The 26,625-nt window shown below is 46.1% G+C and overlaps 1 protein-coding gene across 2 annotated transcripts in view; it reads left to right on the forward strand.

The window, feature by feature from the left end:
• The window catches only part of kcnk2a (potassium channel, subfamily K, member 2a), a 216,288-nt gene that overhangs the window by 111,726 nt on the left and 77,937 nt on the right, over nucleotides 1–26,625 (forward strand). For both annotated transcript variants that reach the window (XM_084337527.1, XM_084337528.1), the window contains exon 6: nucleotides 6,293–6,453. In XM_084337527.1, the coding sequence (XP_084193653.1) occupies nucleotides 6,293–6,453 (161 nt within the window). The remainder of the gene's footprint in view (nucleotides 1–6,292; nucleotides 6,454–26,625) is intronic.

Below are 26,625 nucleotides of genomic sequence, written 5' to 3' on the forward strand. Positions count from 1 at the left end.
TAAAAACATTTCTTTTTAACAAGGCTTTTGCCTGAATTTTCTTTTACTTTTATTTTTACTTCTATTCATTTTACTATTATTTTTATTTTATTTTACTCTTAGGTTCTTCCATTTCACTGGTTGTTAGTCTTTTTAAATTGTTTTTATTCATTTTAAATTGTTTTATTCATTTAACTTTTGTCTTTATCTCCTGTAGCACTCTGAGATTCTCACGAATGTAGAGCGCGGTACAAATTGAATCCATTATTATTATTATTATTATTATTATTATCTACAAACGGTAACACAGTATTTACAGGTATCCTCCCACCACCCCTCATGTCCACGTCAAACTCTGTCTCTGAGGCTGCAATAAAACAGTCACGGTCAGCTTTATTGTCACTAATACATATGCAATATATATATATATATATTTACTGTAAATATGTTCTAATGCACAAACTGAATGAGAGAGAGGGAGAGAGAGAGATATGATTACAGTGATTAGCTCCATGTTCCAGCTTTGACCTGTCACATCAGATAACCTATTTTCGTCAAAGAAAATAACTCTACGACAAGATGCATTGCAATATACAATGAAAGGCATAATGCTAAACTGTCAAGACACACTCATCTCCCCTATACACGCACACACACAGTACGTTTTTTAGGTCAGTGCTAGGTCAGTCTTTTATCGTGATCAAAGGACCACACCTCCCCCTAACAAGTTACATTGGCCGACGAGGATCAAAGGATCGAGCCCAAAGAACAAAAGACAAAGAAAACAAATGAAAATGTATTTATAGATAATTAGATAAGTGCATGAATTTAGGTATGCATGCCCATCTGCTCTGAAAACATATCATGTCCTTGATGTTGTGCATTAGAACATATTTACATATCGGCTTTAGTTTAAACAATTACTGGAAAGTTGCATAAAGTTGCATAAAGTTACCTGGATCACGACAACGGCGATTTCCAGGCCAGACACCACCGCCTTCCAATGCATGATACGCTATAATAAACGGAAGAATAACGTTAGTTAGTTGGCGAACTAATGTATTTTGGACAGTATACAATAATAATATCCAATATAGACAGTAGCTAAAACGCTCAGCATACATAGCGGTACCGCAGCGCGCACACAGGTTAGCTGAACGCATGCACTCTACAAACATTTACAACACACACACACATGTGCTGATTTATGATTGAATTGATAGGTATATTTACCTGGTCTTGGAACCCAATCATCTTCCATGTCCATGTCGGACGGAAATAATCGGCCTTGTGCTTCGCCGGCCGGGCGACACGCTCCTAGCAGACGCGCTAGGCCCAGCGCGGCTAGGCGCTGCCACTGCTGGCTCGGCACCTGGTCCAATGTTGGAAGTCGTAGCAGCAACGAAGCGAAGCTTTGTTTGACGAAACCTATCGTCCGCTCCCGACTTAGTCTTGCATTTCCTCTTCATGATCGAATTGATCAAATGAAGAAGACCTACTCTCAACTATAAATGACTATAAAACGACTATAAATAACTACTACTAACTAGTACTACTAATTAGCACGACTAAGTACTTCTAAAGTACTGTATTTCTAAAGTACTGCGACTACTACTACCTACTACTACAAATAAATACTACAAATACTACAAATAAAACAAATAATACTACTACTACTACTAATAAAATACTATCTTTCAATGCTATATATCTCAATGCTCTATACGGTAATCTCTCTCAATAATCTCTCTCTCAATAAACTCAAACTTGCAACACCAACACTCTCAGAGTTCACTGTCTGTGAATCGTTTAAATACCCAGGTGGCCAAGGTTTGACCTTTAGTATTGACCAATCCTAGCAGCGTGATTACGAAACCTAGCCGCATTTCTCGGAGACGCTCTCTGATTGGCACTAACTGACGCTCTCTGATTGGCCACTGACGCGTTTGCCCAATCCGTGACGAGCTGTGTCTTTGCCCATTTCCACGTCAAACAGCCTGCAAACTACCTGGCGTTCTATAGCCATGCTCTAAGACAAACTCTAACCTTAACCAACTTCGAAAGAGTGCCTAAGCTTAACCGTCGAAAGAACTTGCCGTCACGCTCTAAGACAAACTCTAACCTTAACCAACTTCGAAGAGTGCCTAAGCTTAACCAGTGTAGAAACAGGCGTCGGCCAATCAGAGAGTGTCTCAGAGAAATGCGGCTAGGTTTCGTAATCACGCATCCTAGCAGAGCCCTATTCATCCTGTCCAATGCATCAGGTAGACCAGCTGTGTTACACATGTGTTACAAATATAGGGAGAGACTGCCACCTAGTGGATTCGATTGGAATTGCATCTATAATGACCCTAAAATGAGCCAGCGAGGGGCGCACGGGTCTCTAGTTTCAAGTTCAAGTTTCTTTAATAGTTGTCATACAGAAGTACAGAATACTTTTGTACAAAATGCTTCTTACTGTTGCGCTCCAGAGACTGTGCATGACAAGATAAGTATGAAATAAAAACATAGTAAAAATTAGAAGAAAAAAAGAGGTCACAGTGTTCAGTTTAGACATATGTACAATGTTCGTAGACGTAGTTACCATACAATATACAATACTGTGCAGTGTACTAATATACAATACTATATAGTGCAAGGCATAAATGGACGAGGTGCAGTTTAGGTACAATTCACAGTAGGTGTACGAGTTGTAGTGCAAATCCTTTATCAATAAATATAAAGTGTAAGTGTGTTTGTGTGATCTAAAGTGTGGAGAGTGGGTGCTGCAGTGTGTTGTTTGTTTGAGTGAGTGTGTGTGTGCGTGTGGGTGTGTGTGCTGTGTGCATTTGATGGTTGTTGCATAGTGATTATTGTTCGTTTAGCGATTATTGTTCGTTTAGCAGCCTGATGGCCTGGGGATAGAAGCTCCTTCTGAGTCTTTCTGTGCTCGCCATAAGACTCCGGTATCGCTTGCCTGACGGCAGCAGTTCAAAGAGGCAGTTGTTCGGGTGGCTCGAGTCCTTAATAATTCTCTTAGCCTTCCCCTTGCACCGCTTGTTGTAAATGTTCTGGAGGGTGGGAAGCCCCCCTCTAATTGTGCGTTCGGCTGAACGTGTCACTCTTTGTAGTCTGCTACGGTCTTGTGCAGTGCTATTCCCAAACCAGGAGGTGATGTTGCCGGTCAGGATGCTCTCTATTGTACATGAGTAGAAGTTCCTAAGGATCTTCTGACTGACTTGGAACTTCCTTAGGCGCCTGAGGAAGTAGAGGCGTTGTCGTGCCTTCTTCACAACACTGTCAATGTGTGTGGTCCATGTCAAGTCCTCGGATATGTGGGCTCCGAGGTACTTGAAACTGTTCACTCTCTCAACTGGTGCCCCGTCGATGCTGAGGGGGCTGTAGTCCTTGACCCCCGACCTCCTGAAGTCCACAATCATCTCTTTTGTTTTGCTGACGTTCAGGGAGAGGCAGTTCTCCTGACACCACTGTGACAGGTTCTCTACCTCTTCCAGGTAGGCCCTTTCGTCGTTGGCAGAGATCAGGCCCACCACTACTGTGTCATCAGCAAATTTGATGATGGTGTTGTTGTTCCGCTGTGCTACGCAGTCATGTGTGTACAGGGAGTAGAGGAGGGGGCTCAGAACACAGCCCTGGGGGGCCCCTATGTTGAGCGTGATGGATGAGGAGGTGCAGTTGCCGGCTCTTACCACCTGGGGTCTGCCCGTCAGGAAGTCCAGGACCCACTGGCACAGGTCATAGTTCAAGCCCAGGTCCCTGAGCTTGGCTATGAGTTTGGAGGGGACTATGGTATTGAATGCTGAGCTGTAGTCGATGAACAGCATTCTCACATAGTTCCCCTCTAGTATAGGAAAATCGAATAAAATGCCCCCGGACCCCCCAAGAGGCACAGCACCGGTGCTGATTTTTTTTTCAGGGGAAACACTGAATAGTGAACATTGGCACTATCTAACATTAGCTAGCTAGCTTAACTTAGATAATTAATACTCCAGTCTGCCAAAATACGACACTCTGTGCTAATTGACGGAGCTGTAAACATCGGTAGCCCAGCCAAGCTCTATTGTGCTCTAGTACGCTGTAAACTTGGCGCTGTTTAGCTAATGTTACATACAGCTCGTTGGTGGACATGCAACCTCAACATAACTGAAATAGCGTTTGCTTAGCAACCATTATCCATGAGACGTTCTGGTTTCCAACATGTAAGCTAACGTAAACATATTCATTCTTTCTTCTTCTTTGTTGTTAGTACAGAATGCAGTCATGGCAGACAATGGACATTATACTGCCCCCAGCACGTCCTATAGTGCATTGCAGTTACAAATGAAAAATAAAAAAATTCCGCGTCGATGAGTTTTTATGATTGACGTTGTCGATTATGTCGACTCATCGTTGCAGCCCTAAACGTTACTCCCCCCCAGTCCCCACTCCTAATGTTACTCCCCCCCCAGTCCCCACTCCTAACGTTACTCCCAACAAGCCGGGGTTGTAAAACATTTATCAGACCATTACTGGCTAGTGTTAAATATATATTGTGTTTATATTGCAGTTGAATGACGTCACTTCTCCCTTAAATACTAGGTCACGTTCTAGTCATGGGAGAGAGTTCCAAAGGGTGGGGGCTTCCACACTGAGGGCTTTTCCCCCAAATGTTTGTAGGCAGGTATGGGGGATGGAGAGCAGATCTGTGTCTGAGGATCACAGCCAGCGAGAGGGCATGTAGGGGAGGAGGAGGTGAGATAGGTATTGGGGGGCAAGGGCATGGAGGGATTTGTAGGTAAGGACAAGGATCTTATATAATATAGGGGACTTGATCGGGAGCCAGTGGAGGTGGATGAGGGTGGAGGTGATGTGCTGCCAGGGCTTGGTGTGGGTGAGGACCCTGGCAAATGAGTTCTGTACATACTGGAGCCTGTCCAGGGTGTCGCTGGGTACCCCAGACAGTACTCCATTACTCCAAGGCAGGAGGTGAAGAAGGCATGGATGAAGGTCTCTGCCACGGAGTCTGTGAGTGAAGGCCAGAGTCTGGAGATGTTTTTGAGGTGGAAGAATGCAATTCTTGTGACAGACTTGATGTGGGACTGAAAGGAAAGTATAAAGTCCAGTAGTACACCCAGGTTGCAGACTTCAGGGGACAGGGAGATGGAGCAGCCATCTATATCCAGAAGTAGATCTCCAACCTTTTGGAGCCACAACCATGAGCTCTGTCTTGTTTGTGTTGAGCTTGAGAAGGTTTGAGGACATCCAGAGTTTTATTTCATATAGACAGTTGGCATGGGAGGGGAGCTGAGAAGATTGTTTGCTTGTGAGGAGATACAGCTGTGTCTTCGAAAATAGGAGTGAAAGCTCAGACCATGGTGATGGATCTGGTCAAGGGAGAGTATAGTGGTGAAAAAGATAGGGCCAAGCACAGAGCCTTGAGGCATGCCCTGTTGATTTGGTCGGTAGAACTGGAGGCTGTAATGGTGACTATTCCCTGCTGGAGAGATAAGAGTGGAACCAGGAGAGAGCTGTACCAGTGAGGCCGAGGTGGTCAGATAGGCAGTTTAGGAGTATAGTGTGGGAGACAGTGTTGAAGGTCTGCAGAGAGGTTGAGGAGAATTAGAATGCTGATGTGGCCAGTCAGCAGCAATAAAAAGATAGTCAAAGTGCTCATGGTTGGACATGTGTTGATGAGGAAAGGAAGGTTGGAGATCAGCCGGAAGTTGTTGAGGTTGTTCCGGTCCAGACCTGTTTTTTTTTAGGGTGGGTGTTATGGAAGCCATTTTGAAGCTGTGCCAGATTCCAATGAACAGTTTATTATGTCAGTTATGATGGGGAAGAGGGTAGGTAGGCATGCCTTGACCAATGATGTGGGCATGGGGTCAAGAGAGCAGAGAGGAGGCCTTGGCCTTAGTGACCAGCCTATTTACTAGTGGAACATCCACAGGGAAGAATGAAGAGAGACAGCATTGATTGATTTATAAATCATTTCTTTATAATAATGTATTGATGATTTTGTAAACAAATCAATGCAGATGTGAGTCTTTCAGCATCATGGACAGCGGGCCAAGGTCTATAGGCCATGGTCACAAAGCTTAAGAAACAAACAATCACACTGAAATATGCTAATGTGTAGTAACCCGGGGCTGCTTACAGTAAAATAAATCCAGAAATAACAGCAAGACAATTTTACCCATATGGCCCAAAATAGGTTTTTAATAGGCACTGAGCACAGATCAAGCTGATTTTATCCATCAATTAGACATTAACAAATGTGAATTTCTGAAATGGGAGGCAACTTATTTGATCTTATCCCTATCTCTCATTTCTCTAGGTTTTGGCAACATCTCTCCCCATACGGAAGGGGGTAGAATCTTCTGTATTGTTTATGCCTTGCTGGGGATTCCTCTCTTTGGGTTCTTGCTGGCGGGCGTGGGAGACCAGCTGGGCACCATATTTGGCAAAGGCATCGCCAGGGTGGAGAAGATGTTTATGGTAAGTCTGTATACACACTCTAAAAGTGCAACACCTACACCTACAGTACAGGCACACATATACACATACACATATACATTCATATACACATGCTATCATATTGTACATACGTAGCTTACATTCAAACCTTTATTTATACTCATGATGTACATAATGTACATAATGGTTTATGATTATGTATGTTTGTTTATTAATGTCAAGAGAAATTAAAGTATCCGTAAAGTCCAGGGCCACCTGAGCATCAGAGGCCTTGGCTGTGAATTTGATATTACTATGCCTCTTAAGCTGCAACGTCCCTGATATGGGACATTTTTCAAATTTATTTTGTAATACAATATATATATCGAATTGAAGGCTTATTTGTTGCCTGTCGATAGCGACAAAATTCCACAACATCCGTTCAGCGGTTCTCGAGTTACATGCCGGTATTTGAGGCTTGTGCAAAGTACAAGGTATTGCGCAAAATACCACTCCCGACTTAGGCTGCAGTAGTTCCGTCAATCTAGATCCGATCTCGAAAATGATTGTGGATCGTTGTAACCAATGAGTGTAGCTTTCCAATGATACCCCACATGGGGAAAAAACACACGAAGAAACACGAAAACAGGAAGAGCAAAACAACCGAATTAATTGAAGTCTGAGAAAACTGAGTTTTTCTTTGTACACAGTTTACCAAAATCACTCCTAATCACTCATTTCTGAATGGATCTTTATGAAATTTGGATGTGCACTACATAAGGCTTCAGGCTATGGCTCCGTTGTAAGCCATACCACCTTCTGGGAAAATACTACCTCTGGACTACTAACTACTACAGAAAAACTTGAGTAACAAGTATTTTTACAACTCAAGTTCAGACCTATGTAACTCTATTACGTTAGCACTAAAAGTTAATTATTTTTCTGGAATCAGAAACTTCAGAATGTCATCTTTCAAATGAGACCAGGCTCATGCATGTGCTATAAGTATGTTGTTTTGGTTTGCAAAACATTTATGCAGTCCTCAAGTTCAAGTAAAAAAATTGCCACTATTCTGCCCGCTTGTTAAGTGGTTTTAATATCCTCTAAGAAAAGTTGCTCATTAGAATTATTAAGGTTTCTCTTCATAACAGTGTGTGACTTTTTTTTCGCCAGTTTCGCACTTATCACACAAGCCATGGGGCAGTGATAGCTAACTCTCCAGTGGCCACAATTGTATCAACTATATATAAAAGCAATTAACAAGGATTTTGAGCAATCTTTCAAATTAGGTCTAGTGGGTTCAGTTGTATTCCGTAATAGCTCGGCTCTGCTCTATGGGAAATCCCCCTGTAGCATAGGGCTACCTGAACTAATTTAGCTACAATGCACCTGCACCTGTCCGGCCACGCCCACTCTCGCCCATGCACTTAAGAGAGGGGTGTGACCGTACTTCCGCTCTTCCCTAATTCTTTCACCACGGAAGTGTTTTTGCTACAGGCACACATCAGCAGTGATAGACTTTTATTTTAGTTTAGATTCTTGTGTTGCTATTTTTGTCAAAATGGCATCACCACCGCCTTGGAAACGCCAGCGGTCACCGTCACGACCTCCTCCATATGCCACAGGGCTCCCTAATACCACGCTTGTGGTGAGGTGGCGAGCCCCGTGCGGAGCTGGACGCGCGCCGCACGATTGCAGGTGCAAATCCCCCGCCTCTGCTCGCTCCCACCATCGGCGGTGAAGTGGCTAGGCGGGTGGTCTGACGAGGCTCCGGCAGCGTCGGGGCAACCACCACCTACCAAGGGGAAATGGCCCCGATCACAAGAGTTGCGAGCGGACGGTAGAGGAGGCTCTCGTCCTGAGCTCATGTCAAGGGAGCGAGAGACACGGCAGCTGGACGCATCTCGGGCGATACACACTGTCAGGTAGGGGGGCAGGATGTGAGCCGTATTCTCCTTTAATTCCTTATCTCTCCCTCTTACGCCTAAAAACCTCCATATTCCCCCTCGAAGAATGTAACTACGTTCCCTTAAATGTGTTGTGTATACCTCAAAACGTAGAATGGGGGGTAACGAAAGGCAGGGTTCATGCCCCTGTCTTAGTTAGCCTCCTGTTCTTCCCCCTCCCTCCTCGAAATACTACATTTCAAATAAAGCGTGTGATTATTCACTGTATTTTGCCTATGAGGGCTCGCTGTCTTTCTGTTGACAAGCTAAGGGCTGGCGAGCAGCATTTCTCTTGGTAGGAGAGATTGCTTGATTCAAGGGAATGCGTCTTTTAAACAGTCGTATTCCTTGAATCAGCTAGTGGTTTTGCTACTTTGTGTTAACGTGCAACCAAGGGTGCTGCCCCTCTCCCCAGAGCCCGTTTGTGTGTTACCTTACGTGCTAGGGTAAAGACACATGGCGGGCGACAAGTTTTTCGCTTAAGAAACAGCCGGGTTCTAGGTGGACGTGTCTTTTAAACAGGCATGGCCGCCTAGCCCCGGTTTTGGTGGTTAGCTGGTTAGCTGGTGTGTTTTGGGTGTTTTCAAGACGATAAGACATGCACACACTTATAGGTGTCTGTTCATTGTAAACACAGCACACGGCTAGCGGCGCCGCTTTCTTTTTGCCTCATACATGCTTTTGTTTTACGTGAGGCTGGCTGGGGGGGGGGGGGATAAATCCTCCCCTGGGGATGTTTGTATCCCGGATAATACTGGCGACGGAGGGGGACAACGCAGCTCAAAACGAGCGCGCCTTTCTTCATTTGGGGTTCCCCCGTTAGCGTCACGCTGGTACGTAGGATTCCACTCCGTCGCCTCCACCGACGTTAGGGCAACTATTTGCGTACCCTGCTCATCGTGGGGAAGGGGGGCTGGGATTCCCGGCCATTGTAAAACGTCACAGGCACCCAGGTCGTTGTTTGGTTGGAACAAACGTGTAGCGATGTCACCCAAACATGTTTGAACATTCGCCTGAAACGGGATATAACGAGGGTTATTCTATAACTCTAGTTATAAGAATTCATGTCAAGTATACAAATGTCTATCTTGTGAGATGAAGCCGTATGGCGTATGTATTGAAATTAATTGAAAATGGGGGACCCTGAAAACAAGTGTGGGATGCCTGTACGTTAATGCCAAGCAAGCAGTGCAAAAATGCTTCCGCATTCGTCACCGCACGCTAGTGCGGTAAAGCGCCCTTCTTTTCAGACAAATGCTACCGTGCGTGCACCGGCGGCGGCGTGCTCGCTCAGGTGCGTGCGTGCGCCGGCGTGCTCGCGCGAGGTGCCCGCGCATGCGACACGAGCGGAGCTCAATATATATAAGTCACCGCCCCTTATTCAGTATCTAGCAAATAGCTCAATTGGCAAGGACACATGGCTGTGGATCCTATGGCTTGTTTGCTGGCGAGTTCGAATCCCATCGAAAATATTTTTTAACGTGATTTTTTTTTAACGTGTATTCTTTCGCCGATTAAGGTTAGGCATTGTTTCGGAGTTGGTTAAGGTTAGAACGGTTAAGTTTAGGCGCTGTTAAGGAGCTGGTTAAGGTTAGAGTTTGTCAAAGAGAATGGCAATATAATTTCTATGGTTAAGGTTAGGCATTGTTTCGGAGTTGGTTAAGGTTAGAACGGTTAAGTTTAGGCGTTGTTAAGGAGCTGGTTAAGGTTAGAGTTTGTCAAAGAGAATGGCAATAGACAGCCTATTTCCGCGCGACCTGGGCGCTGGGCGGCGGAAAATGAAAGGCGCATTACTGCATGCCACTACGGTAAATTTTTCCACTGCTTGCTTGGCATAAAGCTACACGCGTGTGGGATATTGTGGATATCCTGAAGAAGAAGGTTCTCAGTCAGCCGAGGTTCAGTTAATAACAAGGTTTATTAACGATAGGTTATGTATATAACCTAGTTATATGAGTACTGGCTGAGCGTCCCACTCTTAAGCCTATTGAGATACCCCTTATCTCCTGTACCTACTGTACTCCACCACGAACACAACTTGTACACCCACACCTGACCGGGTCCCGCCTCTATGGAGGCATAGCCTATAAGACCATGGCCATGGTCACCAACACACCCTTCCTTGCCAAAATCCCATTCCAGTAAAAGATCCCTCAAAAGGGAACTCAGGGCCGCTTAAGAGCGGGACGCTCAGCCAGTACTCATATAACTAGATTATATACATAACCTATCGCTATATTTCGTATCTGGCTTATCCCGTCCCGCTCTTAAACCTATTGAGATATGGGTTAGAGCGGACGCGAGACCCGACAGATGTACCCCCTGAGGACCCGTAAGCCCACATCAAGGGGTCGTTGTTTGGTTGGAACAAACGTGTAGCGATGTCACCCAAACATGTTTGAACATTCGCCTGAAACGGGATATAACGAGGGTTATTCTATAACTCTAGTTATAAGAATTCATGTCAAGTATACAAATGTCTATCTTGTGAGATGAAGCCGTATGGCGTATGTATTGAAATTAATTGAAAATGGGGGACCCTGAAAACAAGTGTGGGATATTGTGGATATCCTGAAGAAGAAGGTTCTCAGTCAACCGAGGTTCAGTTAATAACAAGGTTTATTAACGATAGGTTATGTATATAACCTAGTTATATGAGTACTGGCTGAGCGTCCCACTCTTAAGCCTATTGAGATACCCCTTATCTCCTGTACCTACTGTACTCCACCACGAACACAACTTGTACACCCACACCTGACCGGGTCCCGCCTCTATGGAGGCATAGCCTATAAGACCATGGCCATGGTCACCAACACACCCTTCCTTGCCAAAATCCCGTTCCAGTAAAAGATCCCTCAAAAGGGAACTCAGGGCCGATTAAGAGCGGGACGCTCAGCCAGTACTCATATAACTAGGTTATATACATAACCTATCGTTATATTTCGTATCTGGCTTATCGCGTCCCGCTCTTAAACCTATTGAGATATGGGTTAGAGCGGACGCGAGACCCGACAGATGTACCCCCTGAGGACCTGTAAGCCCACATCAAGGGGTTCGGGGAGCCCTGTCACCCCATCCTTCCTAATGAAGGGGGGGCGCAGTCAACTCCACCTGAGTGCGAGCAAGAGGGAACTAGAACCCCTTGAACACACAGCACAGGTGGAACCACGTGTGACCTAACACACTGTGGCCCATACCCACACACTCCTGCTACCCTACCAAAGGACGGGAAGCAGGAAAGGCCACAGACCCCAGAACCGCCTGGGAGACAGAACCCCCGGTCATGTCCATGAAGTAAAACCTTACAAAGGGGCCCGGGGAGGACCATGAAGCTGCAGGCACAGATGTCCTCCACCGAGGCCCCACCCAGGAGAGCGGCAGAGGCAGCCACCCCACGAGTGGAGTGCGCCCTGACGCCCCCAGGGGGATCCTGCCCAGCCAACGTGTAGCAGAGGGCAATGCCCTCGCACAACCAATGGGACAGGCGTTGTTCGATAGTGCCTTACCGGCATGAGAACCACCGTGACAGACAAAAAGCTAAATGGTGACCCCGAGGTCCTGAGTACGGCTGAGGTAATTCCCAAGCACGGACCGGACATGACAGGTGAAGGCCCGCATCTAACTCACTACCGTGAGGAGGCGGATGAAACGCCTGAACCACAATATCCCTGGAGCGGAAGAACTCCGGATATTTACAGGCACGAAGGCAGGATTAGGCCGCAGAGTGGCACCGCAATCGGACGAAAGACAGGCACTCTGGACGTACCGAGAGAGCACAAAGCACACCCACGTGTTCAGCGGAGGTGACGGCCAGCAAGAACGCGGTCTTGAACGACAGCTGTTCCAACGGCGCCTGCTCGAGCGGCTCAAACGGGGCCAAGGACAACCGACCGAGGACCAATTGAAGATCCCAAGTCGGAGCCAAGGAGCGTTGCACCGGCTCAACGCGTCGAGCGCCAAGCAGGAAACGCTTCACAAGAGGGTGGCTGAACAAGACATCCCCTCAAATCCCTCATGATAGGAGGATATAGCTGCTGCATATACCCTCACCGTCGAAGCTGACAGTCTATCAAGGATAGACTGGAGGTAACTAAGGACAGCATCCAGGGGGCAGGAGACTGGGTCCCAGCCCCCCGCCTTACACCACACTTGGAACATACGTCATCTGTCCGCGTAAAGCGCGACAGTGGAGGGAGCATGCGCATTCCAGATGGTAACACCATCAGGATCAAGAACCTGCGCCCCTCAACGTACCCGTCCCAACAACTGACCTAACAGATGTACGGGGAAGAATCCCAGGCGGCACGGCATCGGTCCCAGACCTGCCTGGCTATGTCCGGACGTAATCCCCACCCGTCAGGATGAGGACCGCCCCGCGACAGTACACCTGTACCCACAATCTCCCTGCCGGGGATGTGGGGAGCCCTCAGGCCGCGCAGATGGAGGACGCCCATAGCCAGCCGCCCGCCGCCTGGTGCAGACCTCCCTGTCTGTCGATATACGACACTGACGTCGCATTGTCCATCCTGATCAACACCGTTTGAGGACCAGAAGGACCGCTTTCAATACCAACACATTGAACGTAGCGCAGACCGGGCAGCATGGTTTGCCAGCTGCCCCCTACTGCGTTGGCCCGACGCGTCACCAGCGAGGGAGGCGTCGGTGAAAAACGTGATGTGAGACAGCGCCGTAACCGTCCTAGGACGGAACACGCTCTGAGAGGGATGCCCATAGCCCTCGAACCGTTGACTGGGAAGAGGAGTACTCTACTTCCAGTCTACAGCAAACCCCAGGCTGGTAGGGACCTGCCTGGTACGAGACCTGATGATCCACCTTGACGGCGAAGGACCAGAACGTCGTCAGGGCAGAATACACTCCGTAACCCCTGACGACGCAGAGGCCCCAGTGCGGCCTCCACGCACTTGGTGAAGATGCGGGGAGCCAGAGAAAACCGAACAGCAGCCTCTGGTACTCATACGCTAACCCTGCAAAGGAAGCGTAGGTTAGCCCTAGGATGGAAGATCGGAGATGCGCATACGCATCCTACAGGTCTATGGAGGAGAACCAGACCCCCACCTGACAGTGTTCAACAGGTAGGAGACGATCCAAAAAATGCTGAACCTTCCCATGGGACAGGTCCAGCCTGGGTCTGACATCCCCCCCTCCCGATTTCTCAGGCACCAGAGAACTCCGGGAGGAGATCGCTACGACGATGGCTTGCTTCGTCCACAGAGATTGGATCTCGTTGACCAGAGCTGTCACTGCTGGAGACCCTGACAATAGGGTCTGTACCAAACCCGAAAACGGGTGGGGTTGTGTAAACACAAGTCCCCGCCTCAGCGTTCTCTCCATCCACCTCGACATATGGTACTGCCGTAGTCATATGTGATGACACTCCCAACGCACCTGCCGCCATGTGGCGCAGGTCCGCCAGGAACTGTAGATAGTTGGCCCGGTCCCACCCGCTGTGCGTAGCCAACCCTGGAACCGTGCGAGCAGAGCGCTCCGTGTCGGGACATCTGACCCTGACACCACCCATGAGGCAATTGCACCCAAGGGGGGACCCCGACAGAAAGGGCCGGTTTGATACGGGGGGCTTTCTAGGTGAAAAAAGCCCCCCCACTGAACACCCCTCCAGAACATGCTGAGGAGTTGTTCTGCAGCCGGACATGCAAGGTGTAAGGACCCCATGGGGTCCTACACACCGTAGCCCTGCAGTGATATTACTACCACCCAAATCACGCGTGCCTGCGAGACCACTGCCAATCTTTCAGGAGTGGGAGGCACCAACATGATACCTGGCCTGGCGAAGGCGAGGCCGGGGAAGCCCGCACTGTGTGCCTCAAAAGGTTTCGAGCCCCCCTGCTGACAACACTTATAGTTGACAGACGTAACACCAGGCTCAACCAACACAGCTTATGGTGTGGGAGCCGCTTGACAGCACAACATTCTCACGGACAGACCCAGGCTCAGCCATCAACTGGGTGTCAGCCCCTGTCCCCATGAGAAGCGAAAAGTGGGGCCGCCCACGCTTCAACGAAGGCACGTGGCCCGCAGCCAAAGGAAACAATCAGAGCCCACTTTTTCCGCTGGTGTTGGGGAAGGGAGTGATCGGAGAGCGGGCTGCTCGCGGCAGGACGGTGACGGCTTGTTGTTCAAGCCGAACCCATCCAACATGGCCGATCCCTTGGCCGCCAAGGCTGTCGGCCTTGTGGACACCTGTCGATTCAACGCCCAGGATACCTCTGGGCGGGGGAAAACATGGCCGCCTGTCGAGGGCCTCGTCATCGCCGCTGACGAGGCCGTGCTCTCTCTTCTTCTGGCTGCGCGGTGTGAGGCGGTGTGGGGCCTAGGACAATACCGCCGCGCTCCAGCAGAAGACCAAAATCCCCTGCAGAGAGGGGAACCCTGAGCGGTTATAGCTTGTGGCTAGGTCAAAGCTAATAACGTCAACAACCTCGCGCGATGTGTCGACGTCGGCTGGCCCTCAAGGCCCCGCCACCAGACACCATCTTTTTTTATAGAAAGAAACAGCAATTCGAACACAGTTCTAATCGCTGCCAATTCCATACCGTGGCGGTACAGGCTTTAGCAGCCCACCAGCCACTCGCCAGGCCGACCCACCCATGGCGTCGGCCGGGCGGGGCACTGTTTCAATATGTCAAAAGCAAAGGACTGATGTTAACACGGAGCACCATTGGTGGTTGCAAACAGCAACCTCCACTGTGGTGTGCACCATGAAAGGGTTAAATGAATAAAAGAACTAAACCACAAAATACTGTAGAATGAGCAAACCCATATACACAACGTTAAGGGGAGGCGGACCAGAGCGAACTAGTCCTGCCTTCATTCAAAATATTCACAACAGCACACCAGCCCTAGCTTAGCCCATTTACCAAAAAAGGTAAACAAAGCCCCCCCCGCATACTCCCCCAATAGACACCGATTGACCGTCAGCATGAATGGTTGAGAGGAGAGAAAGCTGTAGCATAGACAGACCTTCTCATAGCAGAGTGACAGAACAAAACAGTAGCCCACTACACTACTACATCCTAGCGTGAGGCGATGTGGAACCCAGATCAACAACCGCCCTTCGCACAAACACGCAACATGTTTACAATGTTGGCTGGACCCATAGCCCCACTACCCGACGCCAATGTGGATAGGAACTAGCCAGCTGAGCCCTAACCCGCCGTTAAGTCCCATCCTGCAGTAGTATAGCTCTACTGCTACACCGCCGAGCTCACGCATCGGCTCCCAGATGGGGACACCGTTCCACAGACCCCGCCGGAACACAAAGGTAACGTACCTGGCTAGGCTACCTAGCCACGGCCTACCCTGTTGTCAACCCATTTACCCGTAAAAAGGTAAATAGGACTCAGCAAAACCCCCACAACAGCTACCAACTGACCTTCATTGATGAACCGGGCAAGAGGAGGGAGAAGTGACAACATCTCACGGCGGAGACATTAGAACAGCGTAGCAGTAGAGTTCAGCATGTAGCATTAGTATTAGCATGTAGCTAGCATTAGTTGTTTAACAGCACGCTTGCAGGACCGTTTGGAACCCGTTCACCGCAGTGAACGTTCACCAAACAATCCCCCCCTGGCGCCGACACACAACATGGTTGTGTAACAAACAACCCAGCATTACTAACACTAATACCCGTGCCTGATGACACAGGGCTCACCGTTGTACAAGCTGGCCCGATAGCCAAACCATGTACGCTGCCCCTCGATCTGCTGTCGTCAGACGAGGAAACATCAACATAGGCCCGTCGTGTCGCTGAAACATGCTTCGAAGATGCCAGGGGCACGCAAACCTCCGGTAAGCTTTCAATATTACGCAATTCCTCCAATCTTTGTCATACTACTAGTTACATAAGGTGCACTGCATCCAATATGATGGAACGAAAATAGAGGAAGGGTGTGTTGGTGACCATGGCCATGGTCTTATAGGCTACGCCTCAATAGAGGCGGGACCCGGTCAGGTGTGGGTGTACAAGTTGTGTTCGTGGTGGAGTACAGTAGGTACAGGAGATAAGGGGTATCTCAATAGGCTTAAGAGCAGGACGCGATAAGCCAGATACGAAATATAACTGGACAGATAGAAACATACATAGTACATAGAGAGAATGGCTGAGGCTTGCGCCGCAGGTGATCAGCTGAATGACCCAGGTAGCGACCTGGATTGCTGTCGGGAGGAGCCTTATATAGTTAAAAGGGGGGGATGTGGTCTCATTTGATAGGTCAAATGGGTGGGGGGGACACAGGATAGGGGAGAAAGGGGAGGGGAATGTCTTTACATGAGGCAGTTGGGGAATCATTATATTATCCCACAATTACTCAGAGATTAATATATATAATATACCACGATCATTTGGAACAGGTAAAATATTGAAAAGTTTATATACATGGTAAAAGAATGGGACCGATGTAATCCATCGGTTATCAGATAATGAATGAAATAGAAAACAATTAAAATAATGAAAATGTTGGCCATTGTGATTTGTTGGTTAAATGGATTAATGATTGAAAATCAATTAAAATCCGTGGTTGGCATAACAGTTTAAAATAGAAATATTTACATACGTGATTCATGACATGATTGACTGGACTAAAATCTGTGTTATTTTGATATCAGAGATGTGGGATGTGGGAATATCACCCTTTTCTTTTATTAATAATCTCAAATACCTTTATCAATGATTGGTCCTCAACTCTGATATCAAACAACAAATAGCATAATCATTAGAAGCTCTGGTTGTGCCTATCTTGGCTTGGCACTTACCTCCAGTCAGACATTTAAGTGTTAACTATGTGTCTTCATGATAATATCTATGGGAGCTAAGATCATGGTTGTACACATACAAACATAGTAATATTTACAATAGACATTACCTTAGTGGCTAATGTGTATAATGAGAACATTTTTAATAAATGATATAACAGATGATTATGCTAACCGTGTTAACATCACATTCTTAGTTCATAATTTTCCAGATATATGTTAAATTTGTGATACAATTCTTGTTTGTGAAGGCATGAATATGACAGATGTTGCTTTGCTGTTGACAAGCTGTTCTCTGCCAGGGGTGCGTCCTTCTGTGGTGGTCTTGATGTGTGTTGAATGTATCGTACATTCAGTTGATGTTTCTGTGAGTCTGTCGTGTGGCAGCGCCAGACAGTAAGACAGTAATCTAAAAAAAAATAACAATGTGGACAATATGTGCTAGGCCTGTTTTACTGCAAGTGTTAGGCGTTTCTTGTGTGTTCAGGTCGCCATCCACTCCTTGTGTATCTCGTCAAAGGTCACAGGGTTATTGGGAGTGGTGGGGTGGCCGTCCACGGGGACGCTGTAGATTCCCCTCCCGGAGCCTGTGTTGCTCTTCATCTGCCGCTGTGCTCACGCTTGGCCTTTATCAGGCCCAGAGACATGGCGGAAGGGTGTTCTTGACCGTGCTGTGTTGGTCGGCCTTCCGCTCCTCGTTATCGCGGTACCACTTAGTGGAGGGCGAAGGTTTGCCGTGTAGTGGCCAGTCAGTAGGACGCTCTCTCTCACACGGATGGTGGAGATACACGGCGTTGGCCTTGGTTTGTCATAGGCTGTCGGGGTGGCGCAGCATGTTGTCCTTTCTGTCTCTGCTCCCCTTCCTTTGGGGACGTCTGTGTTGTGTGGGCTGGTGGTTCTCCCACGGTTGTTGTCGTCACCCTGGTTGTGTCCGCAGCTCCTTGGCGGTGTCCTTCGTGGTCCTCTGCTGTTGTTCGTGGTTCAGGTCACGCGTCGTCTCACTCGTCCTGTCCTCTCACCAATTTATGATCTGAGGATGATGAAAACTGCCTTAGAAAGCATCCTCACATAAATGATTCAACGCCTTTCTGCTAAAGAAGAAAATCATTTAGGGTTAATTCAATTCATAGTTTTTCATTGTGTAATACCGTTATGCATGTTCTTTATTTTACTTACCATTGAGTCGATGCATCTTTGTACTAACCTGTCCTTAACAGTGTTTGGGTCGTGACCTCTCTGGTTCTCTTTCCAATTTTCTCGTCGCTCTGTAAGCATAGAGAAAAACAACACAACAAAAAACCTCTAGGCAGCCAGGTATTTTGCATGGAATATACTCATTCATTGTCTCGTCTACCTAAGTAATATTAATTAATTAACCTCTAATACACCAAGAATAAAAATCTACCTCTAACTAACCTTACTGTCATGCATTTATCCTAATAAAATAACCTACACTGTAGCACTCAACACTTTGACGAAGCATTGTTACTCAGCTGATAGAGTTGTACCTTCCTGGTGACCTGTCGCACAGAACCTGTAAGTCGCTTTGGATAAAAGTGTCAGTTAAATGACCAATGTAAATGTACACCTTGTACATGTTGATAATCATTGTGTACCCCCTGTTGGTTTGATATTTGCAGTCATGGAAAGTATTTGAAATAGCAAGGAGTTATTGGTTATAAGCAGAGAATAGAAGGAGGAGATAGTATGTTAAGTTGTTTTCATCATTGATCTTTCATCTCGGGCACTTCTACTTTGTTTGGTTTTATTCAGAAATCATATCTATAATTTGTGTGCCTTCTTGAAAAGAGAGGGATGAAAACAACTGGTTAGTTATTCTGTTAGTATGGGAAATATGGTAGCCTTTCATGACTGCAAATTCATCACCTGTGTCTAATTCATGTTAAATAAATGAAGGGGGCATGTTTGTTTTAAAACATTGCATTCAATGCATTTTGTGGTTCCCTGTTGTTGTCCATTGTAAGGTGAGTCTCGGTGGGGACAAAGAGAAAATCTGCATCTGCCGATACTTTAGTGTTCTCTAAGTCGAGCCCATTCGTGTGGTCAGAGTCCTCTCTGCTATTTGCATTGTCTTTCAGCTCCACACCATCCTGGTTGATTTTCTTTTGTTCCAATGTAGATTATTTTGGGGTCTCAATTTACATGACTGCAGCTGGAATCACTCAGTCTGTGTCCTGTCTGTGTTCAGATGCAAATCATTGGAGTTTCAGTCTTTTGTGATACAATTTGAGTGTCTACACTGCTCTGCACCCCGCCCCAGAGCCAAATCTGTCTGCCTCTTCGGTTCCTGCAAACACAAAACATGTTAATTTTCCACTATTTTCTTTTGTTGTCCTCTGGGTGAATTCTCTTTGACTGTCTGTGTGCTATACATACAATGCATTTCTCATCACTGTTACTGTGGAAACGAGGAGGCATGATTTGGCCTCATCTAAATATTATCTGCAATTATTTATTATCTCCAAAGAAAGGTTGTTGTTATTCTTTCTTTAGCTTTTAGATCTTGTTGATCTGTCTCTTATTTTTAAACATAATTGTAAAGGTTTATAAGGTCTAATCGCCTATAATGGGAGTAAGTGTGTGTTACTCATAAATTGTTTTTGCTTGGGGGGCTGTTTTACTCTATAGTTTGTGTCAAAGTAATCTAAGGTTATAACGTCTAATCTACTGTTGCAGAAGGTTTGTTTCATACTCACCGGACAGCTGTTGTGATGACGTCGTCCTCATAGTTGTGTTCAGTTATTGAATACCCTTATAACTTACCCCCTTTTGTGATTATGTGTATCTTCAATCGAATAGTGGTCCTTGATGCTGTAACACGCACGTGTCGTCAATGCAATGCTCGGCTCGTTTCTCCGGTGGTCTGGGACAATGCCACTTTGGAAAAACTCTTTTTGCATCTCGCTACAGTAACACGACACGTTCTAATAGCAGCGTGTACATACACATACAAATAAAACAGATACTACACGTGGATTTCAAATACCCTCGGCCTCGGGCATATTCAAATCAAATCAAATCAAATTTATTTATAGGGCCCGACAACACACGTTAATGTCCCCATGGGCCGTACAGGTCTTCTTTAAACAAGTCAAGAAGAAAACATAACAATAAGTCAAGAACAGAACAAGAACACCATAAGGTCCAAATTTTTTTAGATGAATGCAAATAAATGAAAGAATGCAAGCACTCCCAGACATACCCCACGCGAAGGTAAGGAAAAACTCACTAAAACCTAACAATAGGGAAAAAAGCTCCACAGGCAGTGTGGAGGAGAGAAACCTTAAAAGGGCCATTCAAGGGGGGATCTCCCTTCTTAGATGTTGGTGATAGTAGTGTTGCAGACGGACAGTTGGTAAGCATGCACTCATGTGTGTGGTGAAACACAGATGAGTGTATGCAATAGCAACTGTACATTTTGAAAGATTAAAGATAGAGCTAATAGCGATAGCAACTGAACATTTTGAAAGATTAAAGATAGAGTTGATAGCGGATCTATTTGAGGCACAGGGGCGGCGCAAAGAGGGTCACGTCCTCCCCTTTATATTAAACTTCACGTTAGACCATGGATAGCTTCATATCAAAATCATAACTTCATGACGTCATCGCTCCAAGCGACGTTCATGCATTCCCATTCACCACGGAAATAACGCTTTGCAATCCATGCAGTACTTTTCCGCAAGCTCTCAATAGACTAGGGATAGCAATCCAACAACCTATTGTGTGCCTTAACTTTTGGTTGGCACCAGCTCGACCGGGAATAGCACTACAACCCAGAAAATCCTCTCAGAACCGCCTGATAAGGACCGGAGTACACGCGTTTCCCCCGTAACGATTCTCAATACAGATCAGATATATTAATGCACATTACTCTCGCTCAGCCATGATTTCAATATTTGACAACATACCGTAACATTCACCTGGCACAGAGAAAAGCGGGAAGGTTTTAATTCCTTGCCATACATTTTGGTCGACCATCTATATACTCACTTTTCTCTGTATAGATGAAACAACACGGCACGCTGGGAGGACGCAAAGAGTCCGTCACGAGTTCGTAAACGCCAATTGTGGGATATTGTGGATATCCTGAAGAAGAAGGTTCCCAGTCAACCGAGGTTCAGTTAATAACAAGGTTTATTAACTGGACAGATAGAAACATACATAGTACATAGAGAGAATGGCTGAGGCTTGCGCCGCAGGTGATAAGCTGAATGACCCAGGTAGTGACCTGCATTGCTGTCGGGAGGAGCCTTATATAGTTAAAAGGGGGGGGGATGTGGTCCCATTTGATAGGTCAAATGGGTGGGGGGGGGGGGGGCACAGGATAGGGGAGGAAGGGGAGGGGAATGTCTTTACATGAGGGAGTTGGGGAATCATTATATTATCCCACACAAGACAAATGTCTTTCTCTGGTCTGCATCCCCTTAACAATTGTGTGTATTGAGCTGTACTGTATTGTACCCATTCTGCAATCTGTTAAATAAAGTTTTCATTCATTCATTCATTCATGTTTTTTCCCTTTGTAGTCATCGTGGGACTGGCGCTGCCGGTATGTGGGGAGTTTTTTCACCCAAGACAGAGTGAAGACCACACATTATGCTTGTCCAGCCGTAGAGCAGCGTCCCGAGCCGGCTAATCGCTTGGCTGAAACGGGACGCTGCTCAGCGGGGGAGCTGCCTCATTTACCAGGGGTAGTGACTGCTGCTACCCCCGTTTCAAACCGCCATTTCTGTCCCCCCCCCACCTTGGGTGCAATTGCCCCGACCCCAGCCTCGTTGGCTGAGTCAGGGTACGAAACCCCAACCCCACGAGATACCTTGCTGGCACAGTCGGGAGGAACCCCGCCCCACGGGACCCCTTGTCGGCGAAGCCAGGATTCGCAAAGCACAGCGGGGGGGACCGGGTTACCTATCTACGATTCTTAGCAGGCCAGCGCCAGTTGGCTACGAGGCCGCTTTGTGATTCTTACCATGTGGTTACAGCAGTACCACATGTCGGTGTGGATGGAGGGAACGTTGAGAGCGGGGCTCGTGTGGCAATTTGCACACCCTCGCCTTCCGTTTTTGGGTTCTGAAACACTCTACTATCGGAGTCTGCGGCAACGACAGCCCTGGCCGATGAGATTCAATCTCTGTTGGCAAGGCAGACCATCGTCGCGGTCCCACGGGGGACACGATAGGTGGTGCTTACTCCCAATATTTCAGCGATGGCGCTCGAATATGTTTGGACGTGCACCTGAAACGTGGTATAACGAGGGTTACTCTGTAACCCTAGTCTGATACGAGTGCCTGCCTGGGGTACGAGCGCCTGCCAGTGGGGTACGAGCGCCTGCCAGTGGGGTACAAGTGCCTGCCTGGGGTACGAGCGCCTACCTAGGGTACGAGCGCCTGCCTGGGGTATGAGCGCCTGCCTGGGGTACAAGCGCCTGCCTAGGGTATGAGCGCCTTCCTGGGGTACGAGTGCCTGCCTGCCTGGGGTCTCTGTGTCTGAGCCCTCTGTGTTTCGCCCCCTGGTGGCGCCCCATGTGATGTTTTTTGATAGAAATGTGTACCTATCCCCCTCTCCTTTGGAGAGGTGCGGCAGGGTGAAAGGGCACGGGACTCATCCTGGTCGCACCGGACCGGATCAGTTCAACCCGGTGCCCGCCGGGTCACAGATATGCCGATGCAAATGTCTCTATAATTAATTATCCGTTAAACACCCTTTTTAGCCAAGTAGATGTAACTGTCCAGGATCGTTTAATCAGTCAATCTAGTTCTACACATCCTTATAGAGCTATGATTGAAACATTACTGAATTATTCCCCGATAGTTTAAATAGTCAATTTACCGCTGGTTTATTCGCTAAAGATAAAGGCGGGGCCATGGAAGATATCCGTCTAGGAGATGAAGGGAGAAATAAAGGCTTAAAAACCAGGGGGCAGGAATGCGCTCTATCGCGCGAGTTTCATCTACTGGGGGAAATCCATTCGGATATATTTTCTAGCGATCGTCTATTATTAAATAAAGTTGATTTAAAAATAAAAATAACTAGAGCTAAAGACGATTTCTGTATAATGTCTGCGCTCGCTGGAGGGTTCAGACTACATATTATTAATGCAACCTTATTTGTAAAAAAAAAGTCGTTGTATCCCCTGCTGTACAGTTAGGCCACGCAACTGCTTTACAAAGGGGAAATGCATTATATCCGTTAGCTCGTATTAATGTAAAAACATTCTCGATCCCTATTAACTCGAGGGTTTCAACTCACGAAAACATCTTTCTGGGTTTGTTACCAAAATACGTCATACTCGGGTTAGTTGAACACGAAGCTTATAATGGTACGCCTATTAGAAATCCGTTCAATTTCCAACATTTTAATTTAGAGTATGCGGCCTTAAGCCAAGACGGTCGACAGATCCCCTCAAAAGCATATCAGCCCCAGTTTGCACAAGGAAATGCGGTGCGGGAATATTATAGTTTATTTTCAGCCACAGGCCGTCATCTGAAGGATTCTGCATTGATTTTTGATCGAAGTGACTTTCTAGCAGGGTATGGTTTATATTATTTTAATCTAGACCCTGATGAGGAAGGGCTGGCCTCATCCCCCGCTGCTACAGGGAATCTACGTCTGGAGATGAGATTTCAAGAGCCTCTACACACCACCGCGACTCTAATAGTATATGCTTGTTTTGACTCAATTCTCGAAATCAATGACCGACGACAAGTTATGGTAGATTACTATTAAACTATGAATAATGTAGAACTAGACACGTTATGTTCATCCTTGTTGGGGTCTCGTTTTCATGGTGTTTGGGCTTGTAATGAACTAAAAATCAATTTACAGAATACAGGGACTAGACCTTTTTATTTTATAGTTAATACAGATCCTAGCAATAAGCCAGGTGTGCATTGGCTCGCTGTGAGTCTTGATAACGAACGAGAGGGTGTTTTTTTATATTCCTTCGGGCTCAGCCCTAACTCTAAAGCATATCCGTCAGACATTAGTGAATTTCTACAAGAAAATGTTACAGAATCCTATTATTATTCAACTCGTAGAGTGCAGAATGAACTCTCAGCCTATTGTGGACATCATTGTGTATATTTTCTATGTCAAAGAGTGAGAGGATGCAGTCTGAACGACATCATATTTAAACATTATACAGGAGATACTTTGAGAAACGACCTCATAGTTAGTAGATTTGTCATGAAATATAAGAATTGTATATTAAAATGCAAAGGTAACCATAGACAAGCGTGCTGTAGTTTAAGAATGTTAAATGATTGTATGTAACAAAAATAATAAAACACACATGTTGAAAGTATTTCATTTTGTTGTTTTTTATAAAAAAAAAAATACAAAACATGAATGCATTTCACAAAGAGAGCCATTCTGTATCCGTTTCATTATTACGTCTCCTTTTTCTACGGGTGGAATGATTTTCAGAAGGCGAATTCATATCTCCTTCTGAAAAACCTGTGCGGATCTTTAGAGCATTCAAAGAGGAACGTGCATCTTTATTTGCAATATATGATAGAGGTATATTAACCTCTGATAAGGTTTGTAGAAATACATCATAACCAGAACCTGGTGCAGAATGTTTAGAGGTAGTAGTTAACGCTTTTAAATAATCAAGCATATGCAAGCCTTTTATGGGGATACCGTCGCGAATAAACTCGCCTTTAAGATTCCATGATTCTGTGGGTATAATTTTTAATTGTTGCATAATCATACATGCTTTTATTTGACTTCTAACAGGGAGTGCAGAGACTAATTGGTCAATATCCTGTGGGGTTCGGACCTCTGGCGCTTCTATCGGTACTGCCATAGGTAAAACTTTGGGGGTAGCATAGGGCTGGGCGATAAAACGATAAAGATAAATATAGCGATAAATTATTTCCTCGAAATAAACATGAAACGTGGTCGCAAAGTTTCGATATATCGATTTTCCAAGTTTGGCTCCGTTCAGCCTCGGCTCAGCACACTCACTAACAACCAACGTTACGTGATGACGTCCTTACGCACCACAGCTCAGGACTCAAGGCTGCTAGGATACTTAGCTTGCACGGCACTATTTAATATATTTACGTGCCGAGTATGTGTGTGGCGAGAATTCTGATGCCACGGTTATAGTAGTGTGTGATATATGGTGGACGTTGTTGCAATGTATTGTGGCGGAACAGAGTATTTTAGGGATATTTACTAGTACATTGTCATGGAATACATCGCTTGTAAACGAAGCTGGCTAGGTTAACTAGCTTGCACGGCGCTGTTTTTATATATTTACGTGCCGAGTATGTGTGTGGCGAGAATTCTGATGCCACGGTTAGAGTAGTGTGTGATATACGGTGGACGTCGTTGCAATGTATTGTGGCGGAACAGAGTATTTTAGGGATATTTACTAGTACATTGTCATGGGATACATCGCTTGTAAACGAAGCTGGCTAGGTTAACTAGCTTGCACGGCGCTGTTTTTATATATTTACGTGCCGAGTATGTGTGTGGCGAGAATTCTGATGCCACGGTTAGAGTAGTGTGTGATATACGGTGGACGTCGTTGCAATGTATTGTGGCGGAACAGAGTATTTTAGGGATATTTACTAGTACATTGTCATGGGATACACAGTACTGCTCGCTCTGGCTAACGTGCGCGGACTGATGACGACATCAACTCGAGACATTCACAGCAGAAAAATAAGTCTATTAATAGCCCGTCCATCGGCGCCGGGCATAAAAAGTTAATTAAACTTGACAGACATTATATCGACGATAATTATCGATATCGAGTTATATGAAAATAATTTTATAATTTTATCGCGATAACGTTTTTGGTCATATCGCCCAGCCCTAGGGTAGCATGTTCTTTTTGTCTGAGTAAACCTAGATAACGATGTAAAAGAATATTCATCTTTTTAGCTTTATCTGAATCCGTTGCATAGACAGCTGGATTATGTAATCGTGATGCATTGGTGTCAATTGGAGGCAACACCTGTTCCTCTTTGTCTGTAATATCGTTCAGAATATTATACATTCCTGTATGTAATTTATCAGACGCTTTCTCGGTGATATTAATAGGAGTTGTCATCCTGTTTGTAGAGACAGGGTTCCATTGACTCTTAGGAATTAAAATCATTTTCTGCATGCTGGTCCTTATTAGTTTTTTTTAAGGAATAAAGACGTTAAAAATGGAATGGCTACACTTAGTAGCGGTAGAAAAAAAACGTCCCCAGTTTGCATAAGCTTTTTTCTCTTCTCTGACAAATTAACTTTGTTATCAGCCAAAAGCTTTAGAATCTTCTTTTTTCTTCTCAGTTTATGTATGTGGACTTTTTTAAGAGGAATAACACCTTTCAGGACATTTAATGCTATCTCACACACACATCTCAACAGATCTGGTGAAGCCCTAGTTAACATCTGCTTTCGAATGAGGGGGAGGACTGTTATATAAAGCCTTCAATACATTCATATGACCCCGTAT

Source organism: Notolepis coatsorum (genome assembly GCF_963971535.1).
Source record: "Notolepis coatsorum genome assembly, chromosome: 20".
Taxonomy (NCBI): Eukaryota; Metazoa; Chordata; class Actinopteri; order Aulopiformes; family Paralepididae; genus Notolepis; species Notolepis coatsorum.